This window comes from Temnothorax nylanderi, unplaced genomic scaffold (assembly GCF_030848795.1).
Source record: "Temnothorax nylanderi isolate EJ_2023f unplaced genomic scaffold, tnyl_v1.0 TNYL_tig0013_pilon, whole genome shotgun sequence".
Lineage (NCBI taxonomy): Eukaryota > Metazoa > Arthropoda > Insecta > Hymenoptera > Formicidae > Temnothorax > Temnothorax nylanderi.
In genome coordinates this window covers 1046265-1061927 of record NW_027249075.1, presented here as the reverse complement: position 1 = coordinate 1061927, position 15663 = coordinate 1046265, and the positions used below count along the sequence as shown (strand labels likewise).

Here is a 15663-nt window from a genome sequence, read left to right as displayed (position 1 = left end):
GTCCTCGTCCTACAGTATGCATGCACAGTACATGAGCGGGACTCAATTGACCACGTCGTCAATTGATTTAAAATAAAAATATCTGATTGCTTGATTCAGGGGAAAAGGCATCGGGGGCTGTGAGTGGCTGTGGTCAATCGCTGTGGTCAAACGGGACGCTCCCTTCTGCTTATCAGCGCGAGTTCTGATTGGCTTCTGCTTTCCTGCTTTCTGCTATTCTGCCTAGGTGTGAATGGGCGCGTTCAGCAGACCAAGCCGCTGAGTAGCAGTCGAACGTGATTGGGCGCGTTCAGCAGACCAAGCCGCTCAGTAGCAGTCGAACGTGATTGGCTCTTACTTTTAGAACCAACCAATCAACGCAGAGTGTTGATAAGACGAACTCAACAGTTGTGTCTGCTGAACGCGGCCATTGGCTCTTACTTTTAGAACCAACCAATCAACGCATAGTGTTGATAAGACGAACTCAACAGTCGTAGCTGCTGAACGCGGCTAATTTTTCCGAAGAGCGTGGTTCTCGAACGCAGCCCTGGTGTACGCGTCCATTATTTCTTCTGCAGGTTATGCCAGCCCATGAGAAAAGTATAAAAAAAAGCTCGTTATTGGAGTATTTGGAGTTGGTGATGTATACCTGGAGAAGAAGAAAAAGAAATCATTCGTAAAACGGAGAAGAATACAATTTTTCTTTGATATTGCGGAAAGTTAACGAGGAATTTTTGTCCTTTGTACAAACATAAAAATTATTTCTCTTTATAGAAAAAGATATGCCTGCCCTGTTGACAGAAAATAATTTCGAGTGTCGGTTAGTTTTATGCTTGATACAATAAAATAATAGCTGTTATAAGAGAAACTTACTATATACATAAATCCTTTAAATGAAATATATTAGAAAAGAATGTGTTCTATAACGTTTTAATAATGATTCGATATTTTATTCAGGGTGAGTTCTGTGCTTAATAAGAACGTTCAATCTTATGGGAAGATGTATATGTTCGATAATTGCAGTGAAACATGTTGGAATTCCGATGCAGTAGGTAACCAAATTTTCTTACAGAATTATAAATCAACTCTTCATATTTAATGATATAATTTAATATTGCATATGGCAGGGAAGTCCACAATGGGTTCTCATTAGCTTCGAAGACGAATGTGGTCTCTCCAGCTTTGAGGTGGAATTCCAAGGTGGATTCGCTGGGAAGAATTGTCACATAGAGGCCGGTAACGACAAAAAGGAGCTGACGCTCGTTGAATCTTTTTATCCGGAAGATAAGAACAAGTTGCAGCGATTTAACTTGAAAAATCAGATCAGAGCTAAGGTCTTTAAATTTATGTTTAACGAAAGCTACGATTTCTTTGGTAGGATCATCATATATAATTTATCGTTGTACTCGTGATATCCCTTCTGTCTTATAATTTTGTTACATTACAAAAAATATTCATACAAATACAACTTTTGTAGAAAAATCTTTATCTTATTTAATAAAACTTACTACCTATATTAAATTTTTTTTCTATTTTGTTTGCAAGTTATAATACGTAGAGGAACTTTTTACAAGCGCGTTCGTATATTTAGTTCACTCAATTATATAAAAATTTTTTGAGTCGCACAAAGATGATTATACAATATATTTATCCTAATTGAAATGATTTATTATTTGTTCTATATAAAATAATTTATTCTGTTTGTGATACAATTAAACAATATTTTATATGAATCACTGTTAAATGATCGATAAAAAACGATTACTTAAACGTTAAGAGAAATTTTGTAATTATCACGTGACATTTTTTTCTCAAGTCTCGGTTTGGATCGGTTGAGCACTGGCTGGTCGAGCTAAGAAAAGAAACATAATCTTTTAATACCATTTGCTCGCATTTACCGTATGATTTTTTCTTATTCCATTAGTCTTACTTGCGCAGGCTAGAGGTTGAAACTTTATGTCGTCGACGGCAAAACCTCCATTACTGGCGCTTCCCTCAAGAATAAGTCGATACGGAGTTCGCGCTTCAATTGTCACTTGTGCCGCCATCCATACTGGTCGTGGATTATTCAATCCTTTAGCTGTCAGTGACCACAACTGCAATACAACATTCATTATTGAAATGAAAAGTTTAGAACAAAAGTGAACCATATATACTCCACCTCCAAAAGTTGCTAGCTCCATGCATCTGATATTAAAATGGAAGTAAAGCAGAAGATAAAAATTTTGTTTTTTATCAGAGAGAGAGAGAGAGATTTTCAATATAAAGGGAATATAAAGTAATATTCTGAATATAATCATAAATATTATATTCGGTTTTATATGTAACATTTGTACCGCTTGCTCCTGTTCGCCTTCGCTCTCTCCCTCAGCCTCTTCGGCAGGCATTTTGATCACTCGCAGAGTGGTAGACTCCTCCACGCCAAAAGCGGCGAACCAAAAGGTGAAACATACAAACTCTTCGTCAGGTGAGGCATTGATGACGGGTGATTGTAGCTCAACCTTCGCCGATTCCTTATTTGTCGTGAAAATGTCGAAGAATACAAAATCGCCGGACGCACCAAAGGTTCTATCTAATAACTGAGCTGGTCGATGAGCCAGAAACGCACGCTGCCACATCACAGCACGGTCGTTATCGGAAATAGTTATGTTCTCCCATCCGCACAAATCCTTCTCGAAACTGCAATCTTCTGCGCGAACGACTGCGCTCATTGGTTTCACTGTATGTAGATGTAAAACATGAATTTCACGCATAAAATGAGATAAAAGGATTAGAGAATAGGTACTATGTCTCAAAAGGAATAGATATTTACTTCAGAAGAAGGAGAAGTGAAAGAAGGAGAAAATATTCACCACTGCAATTTCCAGTATAAAAGGCGATATCATCAATTCCTATGCTACCACTTGCTCTGTTAGGACCCCATGTGCCCTCGAACACTATACTGAAGTCTGTGTTCTGATTGATGTTAGTCTGAGCGTAGCTCCATGTGGGACCTTGATTATTGTACAGTTGCCATATAGGTTTAGCTTTCGAACTGTCGCCCTCTGTTTGCACATACAGTCGCAAGACGCCTGAAAAATTAAAAATATTGCTCTCATTTTGTCGATAAATTACATCCATGCAACATTTCGAAAGAAATCGAACAATTTATTTTATCTCATCAAGCTGAGAATTTCTAGATTTTCTATATTTCCCTATATAAATTCCCCTTATTAATTAAGAAAAGTAAAACAAAAAAATTGCAAAATCAAGTCTTCATTTCAAAGATATAAGATATTCAATTCTATGAAACAAATTTTTTATTGATTCTTTTTGCAAAACTCCATCTACCTAAGCTGGGTCCTGTGGAATCGATGAAAGGCTCGAACATAAAGTACCAGAATGTGATACAGAGCGGTTCTTCAGAACCCTTCATTTGTCGACTGACCAGCTGAGCGGTACCTCCGGATGATCGTGCACCTCGGAGACGTCCGAGCCCCAGAAAATATTCGTTGCGCCGATTAATCGTGTGCCCACTGCTATACGGTTTCCTCTGATTCCTCGGGCCCAACACTTGAGTGGATACTCTTTCCCATTCGACGCGATCCGGATCTCGCGAGTTGATCCACTCACATTCGTCGATCTCGAAGGTGCAATCCCGCGATATCGGAGCAGCCACTTGTGGTGAAACTGCCAAACCAATACAGATTGTTAGAAAATTAATTCGGATGAGATAATCGATATCATAAAAGTAAATTCAGATCTTAAGTATGTCTTAGGAGTTAAATATAATGAGACCGTTTTATGTATACTTTCAGTTTAGAGGCAAAATTTCAATTCATTACAGTCAACGATTGTAGGAACAGTTTTATGCTAGTAGAAATTAAAATCTAATTTTTAAAACTACATTCTTCAACCTACCCGGGCAAGCACCTGGCCCATATGAGATATCATCGATTGCGGTGTCCCCCATGCCGGTGATTCCTACCGATGCTTCGAAAACTAACTGATAATCGTCAATGGAGCTGATCGTAACTTGCGACATGAACCAGGCATTGCCGGCATTTCCGGACAGACTCCAAATCTCTTGCAGTTGCGTGTCTGAACTGCGAAAATGACGTAGGAATAACTTTAAGTAACCGATTCCAGATCCAAACATGTGGAACCAAAAATGCATGCACATCGGCGCATCCGGCATTGTTGCCGGGAAGCTCGAGCTTATGATTTTCGCCGTGTCGCCGGGTCTTCGCGGAAAGCCGGAATCGATGAAAGCGTAACCACCGGCAGTGGCACGATCGGTGGAGCTGTCCATCGCTGGACCGGTCGTGGGATTTCCGCTTCCGCGACTCTGGAAATGTGCTTTTTCAAATTATATTATCACACGTAAGTGCAGGATAAAATCGTATAAAATTGACAGCGCACTCACTATGGTCCAGTCGAAATCATCTTCCGCATCGTTATTCCAGTCGCAAAAACCACTGGCAAAGTTACAGAATCCAACGCACGATGTACCGGGCTGTAGATCTATGTCATCGATAGCAATGTATCCGCGATATAAACGCGACGGATCCGTGGAGTCCACTGGCACGCCTTCAATAACTATCTAAATGACAAGATTTCTATTTTTTTACAAAGATATTTATAATAACATGTAACATAAAGCATTGAGAATATCAGCTTTAGCAACAGAAATTATATTTTAGAGAAAAAGATTGGTAAATTTTAATATTAAGGCAATAAATCCTAACTTCAACAAATAAATAAATATAATAATATATTTGTAAATAAAATTTAGATACTTCTGTAGTGTTAATTTGTTCGTCGAACAATTATATTTTGGATGCTAAACAACCACTATATTATTTGGACAACTACAAAAGCAGTTGGAGAACATTAAACATAGTTTCTATCAATTTAATTTTATCACAAGTTTTGATTCTCCGTACTGACTATATCTCTTCGTGTTTACTAATTAAATCTCCGACTGAGTCAAATTATAATAATATACCGAGTGTAATTCAGGATACGTATAAAGTATTTGGGCCTGCTGCCATGCTCCGAGCGTGTAATACTGCGCGTGCCACAGTACACGCTCTTCCATGATTTCTGCCGGTTCGCAAGACACTGTGATATTCTCTACAGGCGATTCTTCTGGCGATTCCTTCTTAAATGAGAACTCGTCCGTTCCGACGTGAAGTAACACTCGTAGCCCCGCGATGCTGAGACCATCCATAGTGTATTTGAACATAAAACAAGTACCGGAGACCCCAGTGCTGCCTAGTTGTGGACTGTGCAAAAGACCTCCGGGACTCTTGGTCTTCAGATCCTTCGAAGATATTTGCGATGTCTCCAGAAAGGCGTATCTAACACATTAATCTGTGTTCAAGATTATCCGGGGGAATATGCAAAACTCACATTATAAGAACATAATGGGCAAGCAGTATGCAAAAGAATATATAAGTTCTCTATCGCAAAAAAAAAAATTCATATCATTTCTCATAATCATAATCTAATATAACCGCGATGAAGGACCAGGAGCCTTAATTCAATATTGAAGAAAATTTGACTTTTGCTATACATTTCTCAAGTGGCAAATATCTTCAGCAACTTTTTACCCTCCTTCCATAGAGCCACTCGTGGCATCGGTCGATGGTCCACCCAACCAGTTGGTGCCCATTCCAGTACCTAAAGTCCATTCCAAGGCACTATTACCATTTTGCCACTCGCAAAGTGGCATTGACGGTGCTGGCCCAAAATCGCAGAAAACTTCATCAACGGTGACTGTCGGAGGTGGTACAGTAATCGTGGGAAATCTTACAAATTGTAAAATTGCAAACAGCGTATAAGATTAGTTGATTTCATGATTAACGTCATAATATAGCTTTATATTACAATTATATAAAATTTTATCAAATTTACTAAGTCATATTTAAAGTAAAAATCTAATTAAAATTAAATGAAAAAATATAGTTCTGTTCCATATTCGTTAAGGTACAATCCTTAAGGCTTAAAGCGTAAAAATCTTCTTTTTTTATCGCTTATTTCTCAATAGCTGTCAACACCTGAATACTTTTGATACAAATGTTTTTGCTGATCTCCTTTTTGAAGCTTTAAAAAGGAAAGAAACCTTTGTGTTGAAGGGTTTCTTTGCGCCTGGGTTGTGGGTTGCGGAGATCTGGGCGGTAAAGACCTTTCCGTGGTGAAAGGCGCGGTGCTGCGGGTCGGTAGGATATCCGGCCTGCCTGGCCATTGCCTGGGTTCGATGCGCTCTACTTCGTCCAACGGTTCGCGGTCGCGATCAACGGAATTGATGGGAGATTGTCCTGAATCGATCGAATCGACGGGCTCTGGGCCGTCAACCGCGACGCCGTTCCTCGCGGTATTTCTCATCCAGACAGGAGCATAAGTAGAGTTAGCAGCGCCCACGAGATCTATTTGTTCCCCGCGCATCGCATTCAAGGCAGCTGGAGGGTACCAAGTCATGCTCCACGAAGGGTACAACCAGCAGCTCAGTAACAAGATCCACCACATGTCCGGATACGATTATACTTCTTGAATTTACTCTATCTGCAAAGGACGAATGAATTAAAATAAAAATCAAGGATTTAATTTATGAGGATTTCACTGCGAAACTAACTTCCTCGCAAAAAATTTCAAATTTCGGCAAAAAATCTTTAAATCTGTTAAAATAGAAATTAAAAACTTTACAAATTGTATATAATTTAATCGATATTAATCTCAATAGCTATGAAAGGAGGATTGAAATTTAGAAACTTACATCTTGAAAACTTGAAAATTGTTAAATGTGCTTTTACATTCTTCTATTTTTTTTTTATCCATTTATCTTACATTATTTCTGTTGGTAGTTAGACATTAAAATAAGAAGTAGATCTCTTACTCACAACTGAAATTTGATATTAAAGTCCAATAATGTGTCCGGAACAGAAAAAAAACGGAAAAGAAATCGAGTACTTCGAAATAAAACCCCGACATCATTAATTAAGTATTTAATTTCACAGAACGAATTTCTCTCGTGATTCCTCTTTTAATTCACTTATTTTGCACAGGACTTACTTACACTCCGACGCGCGCGTCATGTATCATCCACTATCGGATCATCAGGATCCTCGGGATACGATGGTCTTGACATGGAGTTCGTTTGGTGGAATTCTATCTCGCTAAAAGATATGTTATAACGGTTTTATATGAAATCATGCTAACATTGCTACCAAATAAAATCGTCAACGATAGAAACCAAAAACTTGTGAGTGCCATAGAAGTAAATCCACAATTCGCAAGATTCTACAAATCTAAATAACATTTCTAAACAACACAAATACGTATCTAAAAACAGACTTTACCTATTACGGATTTTCCGTTTACTCTTGCACTAAACACTTTTCTATTCCTTCAGGACGATTCTTTTGATTCTCTCACACCGTACCGATGTCACAAGGAAGAGTAACAAGTTCGGATAGCGGTAACAAGTCCGACAAATACGATATCTGTACTAACGAGATGCGAACTGTACGGTTTTCCAGAATCGCCACAGGGCATGGAACGAAACAGTATATACATAGTTCCGGTCTTAGCTTCCGGCTACGCATCCCGCGTGCTCGGGGGAACCCGATAGCAATTCATCGAACAATGAAATTCCATCGAGGCAGAATGCCGTAATAATAAGATTAAAATCTAACCGTTTCTACTGGCGATAAATCGGTTCCGCGTATCGCTTCGCAAACGACAGGTTTTCAATTACTCAGACGTGATGTACATTCAACATTCATAATTTAATTTCCTCCCGACGATTAATTACAAGCATAATACAAAGCATCATTATCCAATACAAAGAGCTTGTGCATCGCGCATTACGTTATACATTATAAAATATGAAAAGTTATCTTTAACTCAATCGCGTTTTATTTACAAAAGTCCTATAGTCATTAAAAAATAAATTATATAGTAATATGTCATTTAATATTAATTTTTTATAGAGTGACACTCCAAAAATAATTTTTTGAATCATGCAGGAACATGACTCTAAATTAAATGACATTGAAAGTAATAATTTATTGCATATCCCCGTAGGGTTCACAATCTAGTACCTCCTTCTTTCTCCTCTCACTTAACGCGATTGAGTTAAAGATAACTTTTCATATTTTATAATGTATAACGTAATGCACAAGCTCTTTGGACCAACTGCTTAACGTCTCTTTCCGAAAGACGGAGCCCAGTTTGCTCCGTACAAGAGGCCTATAATCTTGCACGGAGGGCGCAGCTTTCGGAAAAAACTTTCCATGGCTCTAGTGGACTCGAACCTCCTGGTTCCTCAGATTACGAGTCTGGCGCTCTACCACTAGACCACACTGCCGTCCAAAATTAATTGTACAACATGAACATAAACTTGATAATTGTCTCATGTTTTAGAAAAAGATAATTTCAAACATAAATTTTTAACAATGTTTAAACTATGAGGGATCTAATTAGCATGTGACAAAGATCACTTTTACAAAAGTCTTGTTAATTCTCCTAAAACCATTTCATACGCGTCTCTATTTTATAAAGCGAATTCCTATATATGTGGCAATACTAGTTTTCTGTTCCTTCTTCCCTAAGACATTATTCATTAAAATGTCATTTCGATCAAAATTTTGATGGATTAAGAAATTTTAAGAAGACATGTGGCCCAAAGCTCTCACGTTCTCGTTCAGCGAGATTAATTTGACGCCCAAGATTCAGATATACTCGAATGATGTAAGGTACAAGAAAGGGGCAAAGTACGAGCTGATCAGTGCGAGGTCGACACAAACTGTTCTTCCTCAGCATCTTCGATATTAGATTCACAATGGATGCTGATATCCACTGCGGTAAAGGTTGCGGCGGGCTGTTGTGCACTAATTTCGTAATCTCTGCTAGATTCTGAAATAGTAATCAATTAAGAGGATATTTATTTAGAGAAAGACACGTGTGGGCCAATATAAGTATTTTACATTTTGTAAAATTTTGTAAAATCTTCATTATTCTTTGCAATTAAAAGAGAAAAAAAACGTCGCTTTTCATAAACATTCTCTATCTACAATATTATTAATTTATGCACATTATGCTATCATTTTACATCTTGACCATATGTCTCGCCGTTAATTAATTTAATTTACCGTGGCTGGAAATGGAAGTCTCTTCGTAACCATTTCATACAGTATAACGCCCATGCTCCATATATCACACTTGAGTTCATACGGCTGTACACTCAGCACTTCCGGAGCCATATAGTAATAAGATCCTGCATGACAAATTATCGAGTCTCTACGAGATGAAAAAATAAATAAATAAAATTTGCACAAGATAGAATAAAGATTATGTTGATTTACATAGAAATGATTGATCGGGGCGATTTATCATTTTAGGACAATTTAATCATGCTTATTGATAATCAATGCGTACTCTTGGATACTTTTTGAAAGGCCAAAGTCACCAATTTTAACGATATCACCACGGCTGCCAGTCAACATGATATTTTCCGGTTTTAGATCTCGGTGAAAAATTTTATTCGCGTGAATGTGGTGTACTCCCAAAGTAACTTGTGAAAAGAGATACAGCGCATCCTAATAAAAAAAAATATTTCTTTATATACTTTTTTTACAATCAAGTTTTTACAATTCAGTTTTGATTTTGATAAATTATGATGTATATGCACACAATTAATTAATTTAATTTTAAAATATTTAATTTCCTATATAACTCCAATGATTCCAATATAACGCAAGTTTGTAGCTATCGAATTTCGTAAAATTATAAAAAAAAGTGTCTTTTCTATATACTCAAGTTACAGGTATCAAAAATAACAATATAAAATAGAAAATTACCTCTTCTTTAAGCGGTACATCTCGTTTTTCTAGCAAATCTTTGAGAGTACATCGAGTTGCATATTCCAAAAGAATATAGCTGTAATTATTCTTTTTCCATGCTCCATAATAAAACACTATGTTTGGATGTCTCAATCTCTGTAGGCATCGTATCTCATCTAGTATTCTCTGTATTACGAAACATATATCGAATTTCGTATTGTAATTAAAGAAATAGATATTGTGCAATTATATACCTCAGAAGGCGAATGGTTTACTGCATTTAAGTCTTGCGCTTTTATAACAAATGGCTTTGAGTCTTTCTTCCTTCTCACCAAGTACACAGTTCTAAAAGTATACGTTATTCTGTAGAAGGTAAATCTGATTTGTATAATTGCACACTTATTATTTCAAATAACAATGTACCCAAATGTTCCCTTTCCAAGTATGCTTTCAAATATATAATCATCGACGTGCATATCCATCTTCGTTTCCACAAAATATAAAACTGAAGGTTTACAGCGAAATTGAATTTTATCAATATTTTGACACGCGTAGTTCAGCTTATTCAAGGACTATTCAGCTTGTTATGGTAGACTAGGTTATTATATAAACATAAATATTTTTCCGAAAATGTATGTAAATATTACTTTTCTAACTTAAACAACATAAATTTATGTACTACTTACTCAATATAAAGGATAATTTATTGCCGTTTCAAAGAATTTCAAAAAATTTGAAATTCCTTGGTATCGATCAAAATCATTCTATTCTGAATTATTCTCCATATAAAATTATTAAATTAAACTCTGAAAAAATGTTCAATCGAATCCTTATTAAGAAACATTTATTCCAAATTTTAAGATTGGAAAAATACCGATATTTAAAAAAAAAGGTCTGTTTACATTTATGCCACTTATACTATGATAATCATGATATTTGGAGAGATGGTAAGTTAAATGTCGACAAAGAAAAGTTACAATTAAATGATGTTTTATTTACTCCTTTTTTACAAATAATGCAATGCAGATTTCTTTAAAGCGTCGTGACCTAAACTATATCAAGAGAAAACATCACGATTATCAAACAATATATATTCTGTCTAAACGGATTGCATACTTTACGGTGAGATAAATGTCAAACTCCAAAGAGGAGTATAACATAGATCGCGATAGTGGTTATTATAACAAAAACTAAGAAATTTCTTTCTTACCAGTAATAATTTTGGAAGAAACGATGCAAGTTATTTTGATCCATTCTATATAATATAAAGATACCCACAACGAAAAAAGAAGATACGCAGCTACTTTGTAAGTGTTAACAAAGCGTCTAACGGTATAACGTACGTACTCGAAGAAAGTCCCATACGTATGTTATGTGTTGTTGAGAGAGACGAAGAGAAAAGATGGAAAAGAAAACCAAAAATAGTGATTATTGCAACATTTACTCACGAATAAGAAAGCAAATCGCTTTATGTCCTAGCACAATATGGGATTAGATGATATTGCAATATATAAATGTATATATCTTTACTCTGATATCTTTTGAACTTTGTCGTTGCCGACCGCATTTCAAGAATTGTTAATAGAACTGTTACTAGACTCTATCGTATTGGCGCTATCGTTTCCGGCGGACGCGGACACGCGTGACTGCTTCAGGCTATCCAAGTACTCTTGTTGCGACGTCGCCAGCACTTGTGAAAGTATTTGGCTATCTTCCCAATCCGTCAGACCTGAAAAAATTAGAAATTGACAAAAGTTACTACGAAATCCTTGCAGTTTAATGTAAAATTTCTCTAAAAGAGAAAATCTTTAACTAATATTTACTCTAAGAGAGTAATTAAGAGAAGTAAAGTGTGTTTTTATTCATATTCAACAGAATTAATTTTTATTATATATATTGGCTTTTCCCTTTTTTTTTTCCAAATATAGACAGACATGAAAATACATTCTCACCAAATACTTCGGGAGGAAGGCGATTGAACAATGAAATGTCGGGTGACGCATTTGCTTCCTTACTGCTTCCAGGCACAGGCTCTTGCGGCATCATTTTCACCTCGAAATCCGATGGCAGATGGGATATGCTAGATCCTTGAGTCGACTGATGTTGCGGCGATCTCTTGCTGTATCGTACCGCATCGCTAACCTAATAATCACAACAGACATCCTTTATGTACAATACCTTCAACTTCCATCGTGAGAATAAAAAAATAACAAAAAACGGACCTTTGGAGAATTACGTAAATTATCTTGGCTAGTTTGTGTCGTGGTCGGAGAAGAGGTATGGCTACGCTGCTGTCCACGACCTCCATGTGAATGAAAGTGTGAATGATTATGTTGCGCGCTCGTAACTGTGCTCGTACTGCTACTACTGGCTGATCGCTTGATTCAAAAGTCGTGACTGAGTCTTTTCGCTCCAATAGAAGAGTAATTGATATGATAATAAATTGAATTTTTACTTACTGCCTTACGCATCTCATTATCACGCAACCATTGTAAATAACTTTCTCGAGCTACTTGCTCTTCGATAGCTTCATTAGTCGCCTCCCAGTCGGTAGCTTTTATTTTATCCTCCAGCATTGTCTTTCATAAAATCAAAATATGTGTGAGAGCATCTTTCGGATATTTATAAAATCAAATAAATCCAGGTGCTTGTTTATTATGAGTTTATGACGATTACCTGTTCTATATGCAATTCCTCACTTTGACGAACTGCATCCGATATCAGAGCGCGATCAGCAGCACCGGGATTAAATGATGGTAAACCAAGTCCAACGCCTATAGTAGCTTTAAATGGATCAACTATACTGTTATAATGACTGCCACGCTGATACGACAGTCTGATTGGTTCATTATCACTTTCCACCATAGTATGAAAAATATTGACAGGTTCTATGAAAGAAAAAAGGTATTTGATGACAGGATCAAGAGTGACACGAAAATCTTATAATACACGTAAAAAAAAAGTACATACCAGTGCTGTAACAATATAATTGGATACTACGGTTGTACATTTCTGACATAGCTTGCATTTCTATATGATTCCCGTGCACATACTCTTGTCTCTTCCTGTCTACATAGGTGCTGAAATCTTCCGCCACAAAATGCGAGAAAAACTCCTGATTGGAAGCCTGAAAGAAACAAAATTTTTACCGTACATATCATTAAGAAAACGTAATGTTATCTTATCTCCGTGTTACACACTTACGATATAATCCATACAATGCTTTCGGACAATTCCATGCATTTCCTGATCACCGTAAACCTGATCTGCTACAGCTCTAAATAAGCAAGCTCCATCCTCTGCCATCTTTTTCAACACAAGACCCTTTTTCTTGAGGCGCTTCTCAAACTTTCTATCTCTCTAGATTATTGCAAGCATGGAACAATCTATATTAGATAACGCATCGTAATAATATAAAATATTTGGTTTAATAATGCTTACATCCTGCCATTCGGCTAACGTAAGATTATTTTCAGTACGTCCTGTATATTCATCTCCGCTATTGTAGCCATTTGCCTGTTCATGTTCCAAATTCGAGGCATTTCCGACAATGCTTACTCTTCCACTTACGCTAGTATCCGTGCCTAAGTAAATCAAACTTATTATCTCTCACCGTCCATATTTATAAACGTCACAGTCTTATTTCAGTGGCTGGTACTGTGCTATACGGGTAAAAAAAAAAAAAACTTTTCGATACCTTGCGAGCCATTGCAAGAAGCAGCAGGTGGAGTAGCCTGCCTCTCGCGCTCTCTTTCTCTCTCTCTTTCTCTGCCTCTATCCCTCTCACGTTCACGCTTTGTGCGTGAAGGTCTACCAATACAGCTATTAAAAGATTAGGTAGATCCCTTATTAAATATAAGCATAAACCTATACTATAAAAGCACGCAATTCCTATTACCTATTTTATGTAAAATTACAAAACAAATGTATTTTATAGCACCCGTTTTTACTCCTTTGCGTCATTTTCAAATACCTGTGGGGACTGACTCTCTGTCTGTGACGTTTACCATGACTCGGGCCACTCCCATCTTCAAAATGTTTGTCTTCGCGGCGGTCGACATTTGTCTGTAAATGTAAAAATACCATACATTAGCCAAAAATATATCTCGGCTGAACTCTCTGACTAGGCATTTGATCGCTACAGCACTCGCTACTGATTGTAACAGCATACACCCGTAATATAGCATCTTTTTCCCCAAGTGTAAACATTATCGTTTATGAAAAATTCTTTCTATTTATTATCCATCAGCTTTATACAACGATCAACGTTTACATTACTGCTGCTGCACAAGATGATCTACACCATGCCTGGTTAACTTCAAGCCCCGGAGCCATGACACTTCCCCTTTTCCATTCACAGAGAGTGGGGGGAAAGGGGTTCCTTCGCTGGACGAAGTTTAGCAGGCATGATTAACTTCATCCAGCGAAGGAACCCCTTTCTCCTACTCTCCATCGACGGAAAGGGAGAAGTATCGTGGCTCCGGAGCTCAAAGCTGACGAGACTTGATCTATACGATACCGAGACTATCCGAAACAAAGAACCGAGGTAATCCCCGGTGCTTCATACCTCGTACGAGTTGCCGGTCAACACGTGGGAACCGCTGTGGGAACTATGATCGCTTTGGACTCCGTGTAGGTCGACGGCAAATCCGCTGGCGCCCCGTACCTAGTCAGCGAGTTGGCAAAACTTCTGTTTTAGAACCTGCCCCTTTTAAGCAGAGAGACAGAGAGCAAAGTTCGGAAATCACGTTCCGGTCTCTCACCTGATAAGGACTGTTCGGGAGCGCGATGCTGCCGGAACTGTGCTCGTTCTGCACTACCCCGTGATGATTGTCGACCTCGGGTCCGGCGCCTCCCTCGCGTGTCCTATCCTTCGGCGCATTCGCCTTCTTCTTCGATAAAATCGTCATGATCTCGAGCGATCAATTCCTGTCTTTATCTCTATCTCTGTCTCTCTTTCTATCTATATATGTATATATATATATGTGTGTATCTTCTCTCTCTCTTTCTCTCTATCTCGTCCTCGTTGGTAGAGCAACACGTCGCAGATCGGTTCGCGATCGTCTCGCGATTTGCACACCGCGTCGGCCGTGAAAGCAATCCGAAATCCGATCACCCTCGCGATCGCCAGCGGGACCGTCCTGTGCACCTATTACGTTACTTTTTTTTTTTTCCCCACAGACGAACTCTGGCGAATGGAGTTCCGCGCACCTTCCGCGCTCTCTCCAGCCCCCTCGTTCGCGTGGACGTCGTTGCGTCACTCGTACGGCGAGAAACTTCGGTCAGGATGATGTTGCTCCGTGTCCGCCGCCGTCCAACATGCCCGAGCGAAAGCGACACGGACACGACGTCGTTGATCGCTGCTATGTCTGGAATGTTTTGTCAGACGGCCATGTTTGCCCGTTCACCTCCTCGGCTTCGGAGAATGCGGGAGGTGTGGGTTGCGGGTTGCGGGACCCGTGAGACAGGGCCTATGATTGGCGGCGAGTAATTCCCTATCGATGGCTGCCGACCTGCGACAGCTGCGAGAGAGGGCAGTAGTTTGATAAGCGCTTTGTCCATTTCTACCAATGAGGATTATCTTTAGTCTCGGTTTCTATATAAAAACTCGAAAATTTTATTTTGACAATTTTTCCTTCGACCTGACCTGAAACTGGGCCCTACAGAAGACATTCTTTTAAAAAATGAAAAAAAACGTGATGTATATAATATATTTTTCCGAATTATTCCGTTTTCTCTATAAAACACAATAGAAAAGAAAACAATATTTATTTAAAGAAATGAAAAATCGTGATGTAACTCATTGGAATTATTCCGTGTTCCCTAGAAAACACAACAGAAATCTAGGAAATAACTAAAC

The 15663-nt window shown here is 38.1% G+C and overlaps 4 protein-coding genes across 7 annotated transcripts; 1 reads left to right on the top strand and 3 right to left on the bottom strand.

Annotated features, from left to right (window-relative positions):
• The first annotated feature begins 511 nt into the window (after window positions 1-511).
• LOC139767988 (nuclear receptor 2C2-associated protein) lies at window positions 512-1461 on the top strand. Its single transcript, XM_071697766.1, has 3 exons — window positions 512-799; window positions 937-1027; window positions 1107-1461. The coding sequence occupies exons 1-3, from the start codon at window positions 762-764 to the stop codon at window positions 1389-1391; spliced, it is 414 nt and encodes a 137-aa protein (XP_071553867.1). The 5' UTR covers window positions 512-761; the 3' UTR covers window positions 1392-1461.
• On the bottom strand, window positions 1346-7177 carry LOC139767984 (MAM and LDL-receptor class A domain-containing protein 1). Its single transcript, XM_071697761.1, has 11 exons — window positions 7037-7177; window positions 6086-6525; window positions 5574-5771; window positions 4967-5321; window positions 4385-4561; window positions 3880-4306; window positions 3310-3648; window positions 2832-3050; window positions 2316-2698; window positions 1910-2075; window positions 1346-1831 (listed from the first exon to the last, which is right to left on the bottom strand). Exons 2-11 carry the CDS (start codon window positions 6487-6489, stop codon window positions 1791-1793), a joined length of 2709 nt encoding a protein of 902 aa, XP_071553862.1. The 5' UTR covers window positions 6490-6525; window positions 7037-7177; the 3' UTR covers window positions 1346-1790.
• Window positions 7178-7729: 552 nt separating this feature from the next.
• Window positions 7730-10640, bottom strand: LOC139767987 (serine/threonine-protein kinase Nek5). Of its 2 annotated transcripts, none has more exons than XM_071697764.1 (6): window positions 10227-10640; window positions 10058-10148; window positions 9822-9989; window positions 9400-9560; window positions 9114-9261; window positions 7730-8877 (listed from the first exon to the last, which is right to left on the bottom strand). In XM_071697764.1, the coding sequence occupies exons 1-6, from the start codon at window positions 10283-10285 to the stop codon at window positions 8602-8604; spliced, it is 903 nt and encodes a 300-aa protein (XP_071553865.1). In that variant the 5' UTR covers window positions 10286-10640; the 3' UTR covers window positions 7730-8601. The 2 variants fall into 2 exon arrangements, with proteins under 2 accessions (XP_071553865.1, XP_071553866.1); XM_071697765.1 differs by having other exon boundaries at window positions 9822-9959.
• A 136-nt stretch (window positions 10641-10776) lies between these two features.
• Duba (Deubiquitinating enzyme A) lies at window positions 10777-15234 on the bottom strand. Of its 3 annotated transcripts, none has more exons than XM_071697762.1 (12): window positions 14567-15232; window positions 14371-14469; window positions 13777-13868; window positions 13501-13625; window positions 13245-13387; window positions 13008-13163; window positions 12774-12930; window positions 12480-12691; window positions 12263-12382; window positions 12026-12181; window positions 11756-11945; window positions 10777-11532 (listed from the first exon to the last, which is right to left on the bottom strand). In XM_071697762.1, the coding sequence occupies exons 1-12, from the start codon at window positions 14711-14713 to the stop codon at window positions 11372-11374; spliced, it is 1758 nt and encodes a 585-aa protein (XP_071553863.1). In that variant the 5' UTR covers window positions 14714-15232; the 3' UTR covers window positions 10777-11371. The 3 variants fall into 3 exon arrangements, 2 of the variants coding, with proteins under 2 accessions (XP_071553863.1, XP_071553864.1); XR_011717259.1 differs by having other exon boundaries at window positions 11315-11532; window positions 12026-12105; window positions 14567-15234; XM_071697763.1 differs by lacking the exon at window positions 14371-14469.
• Between the last annotated feature and the right edge of the window lie 429 nt (window positions 15235-15663).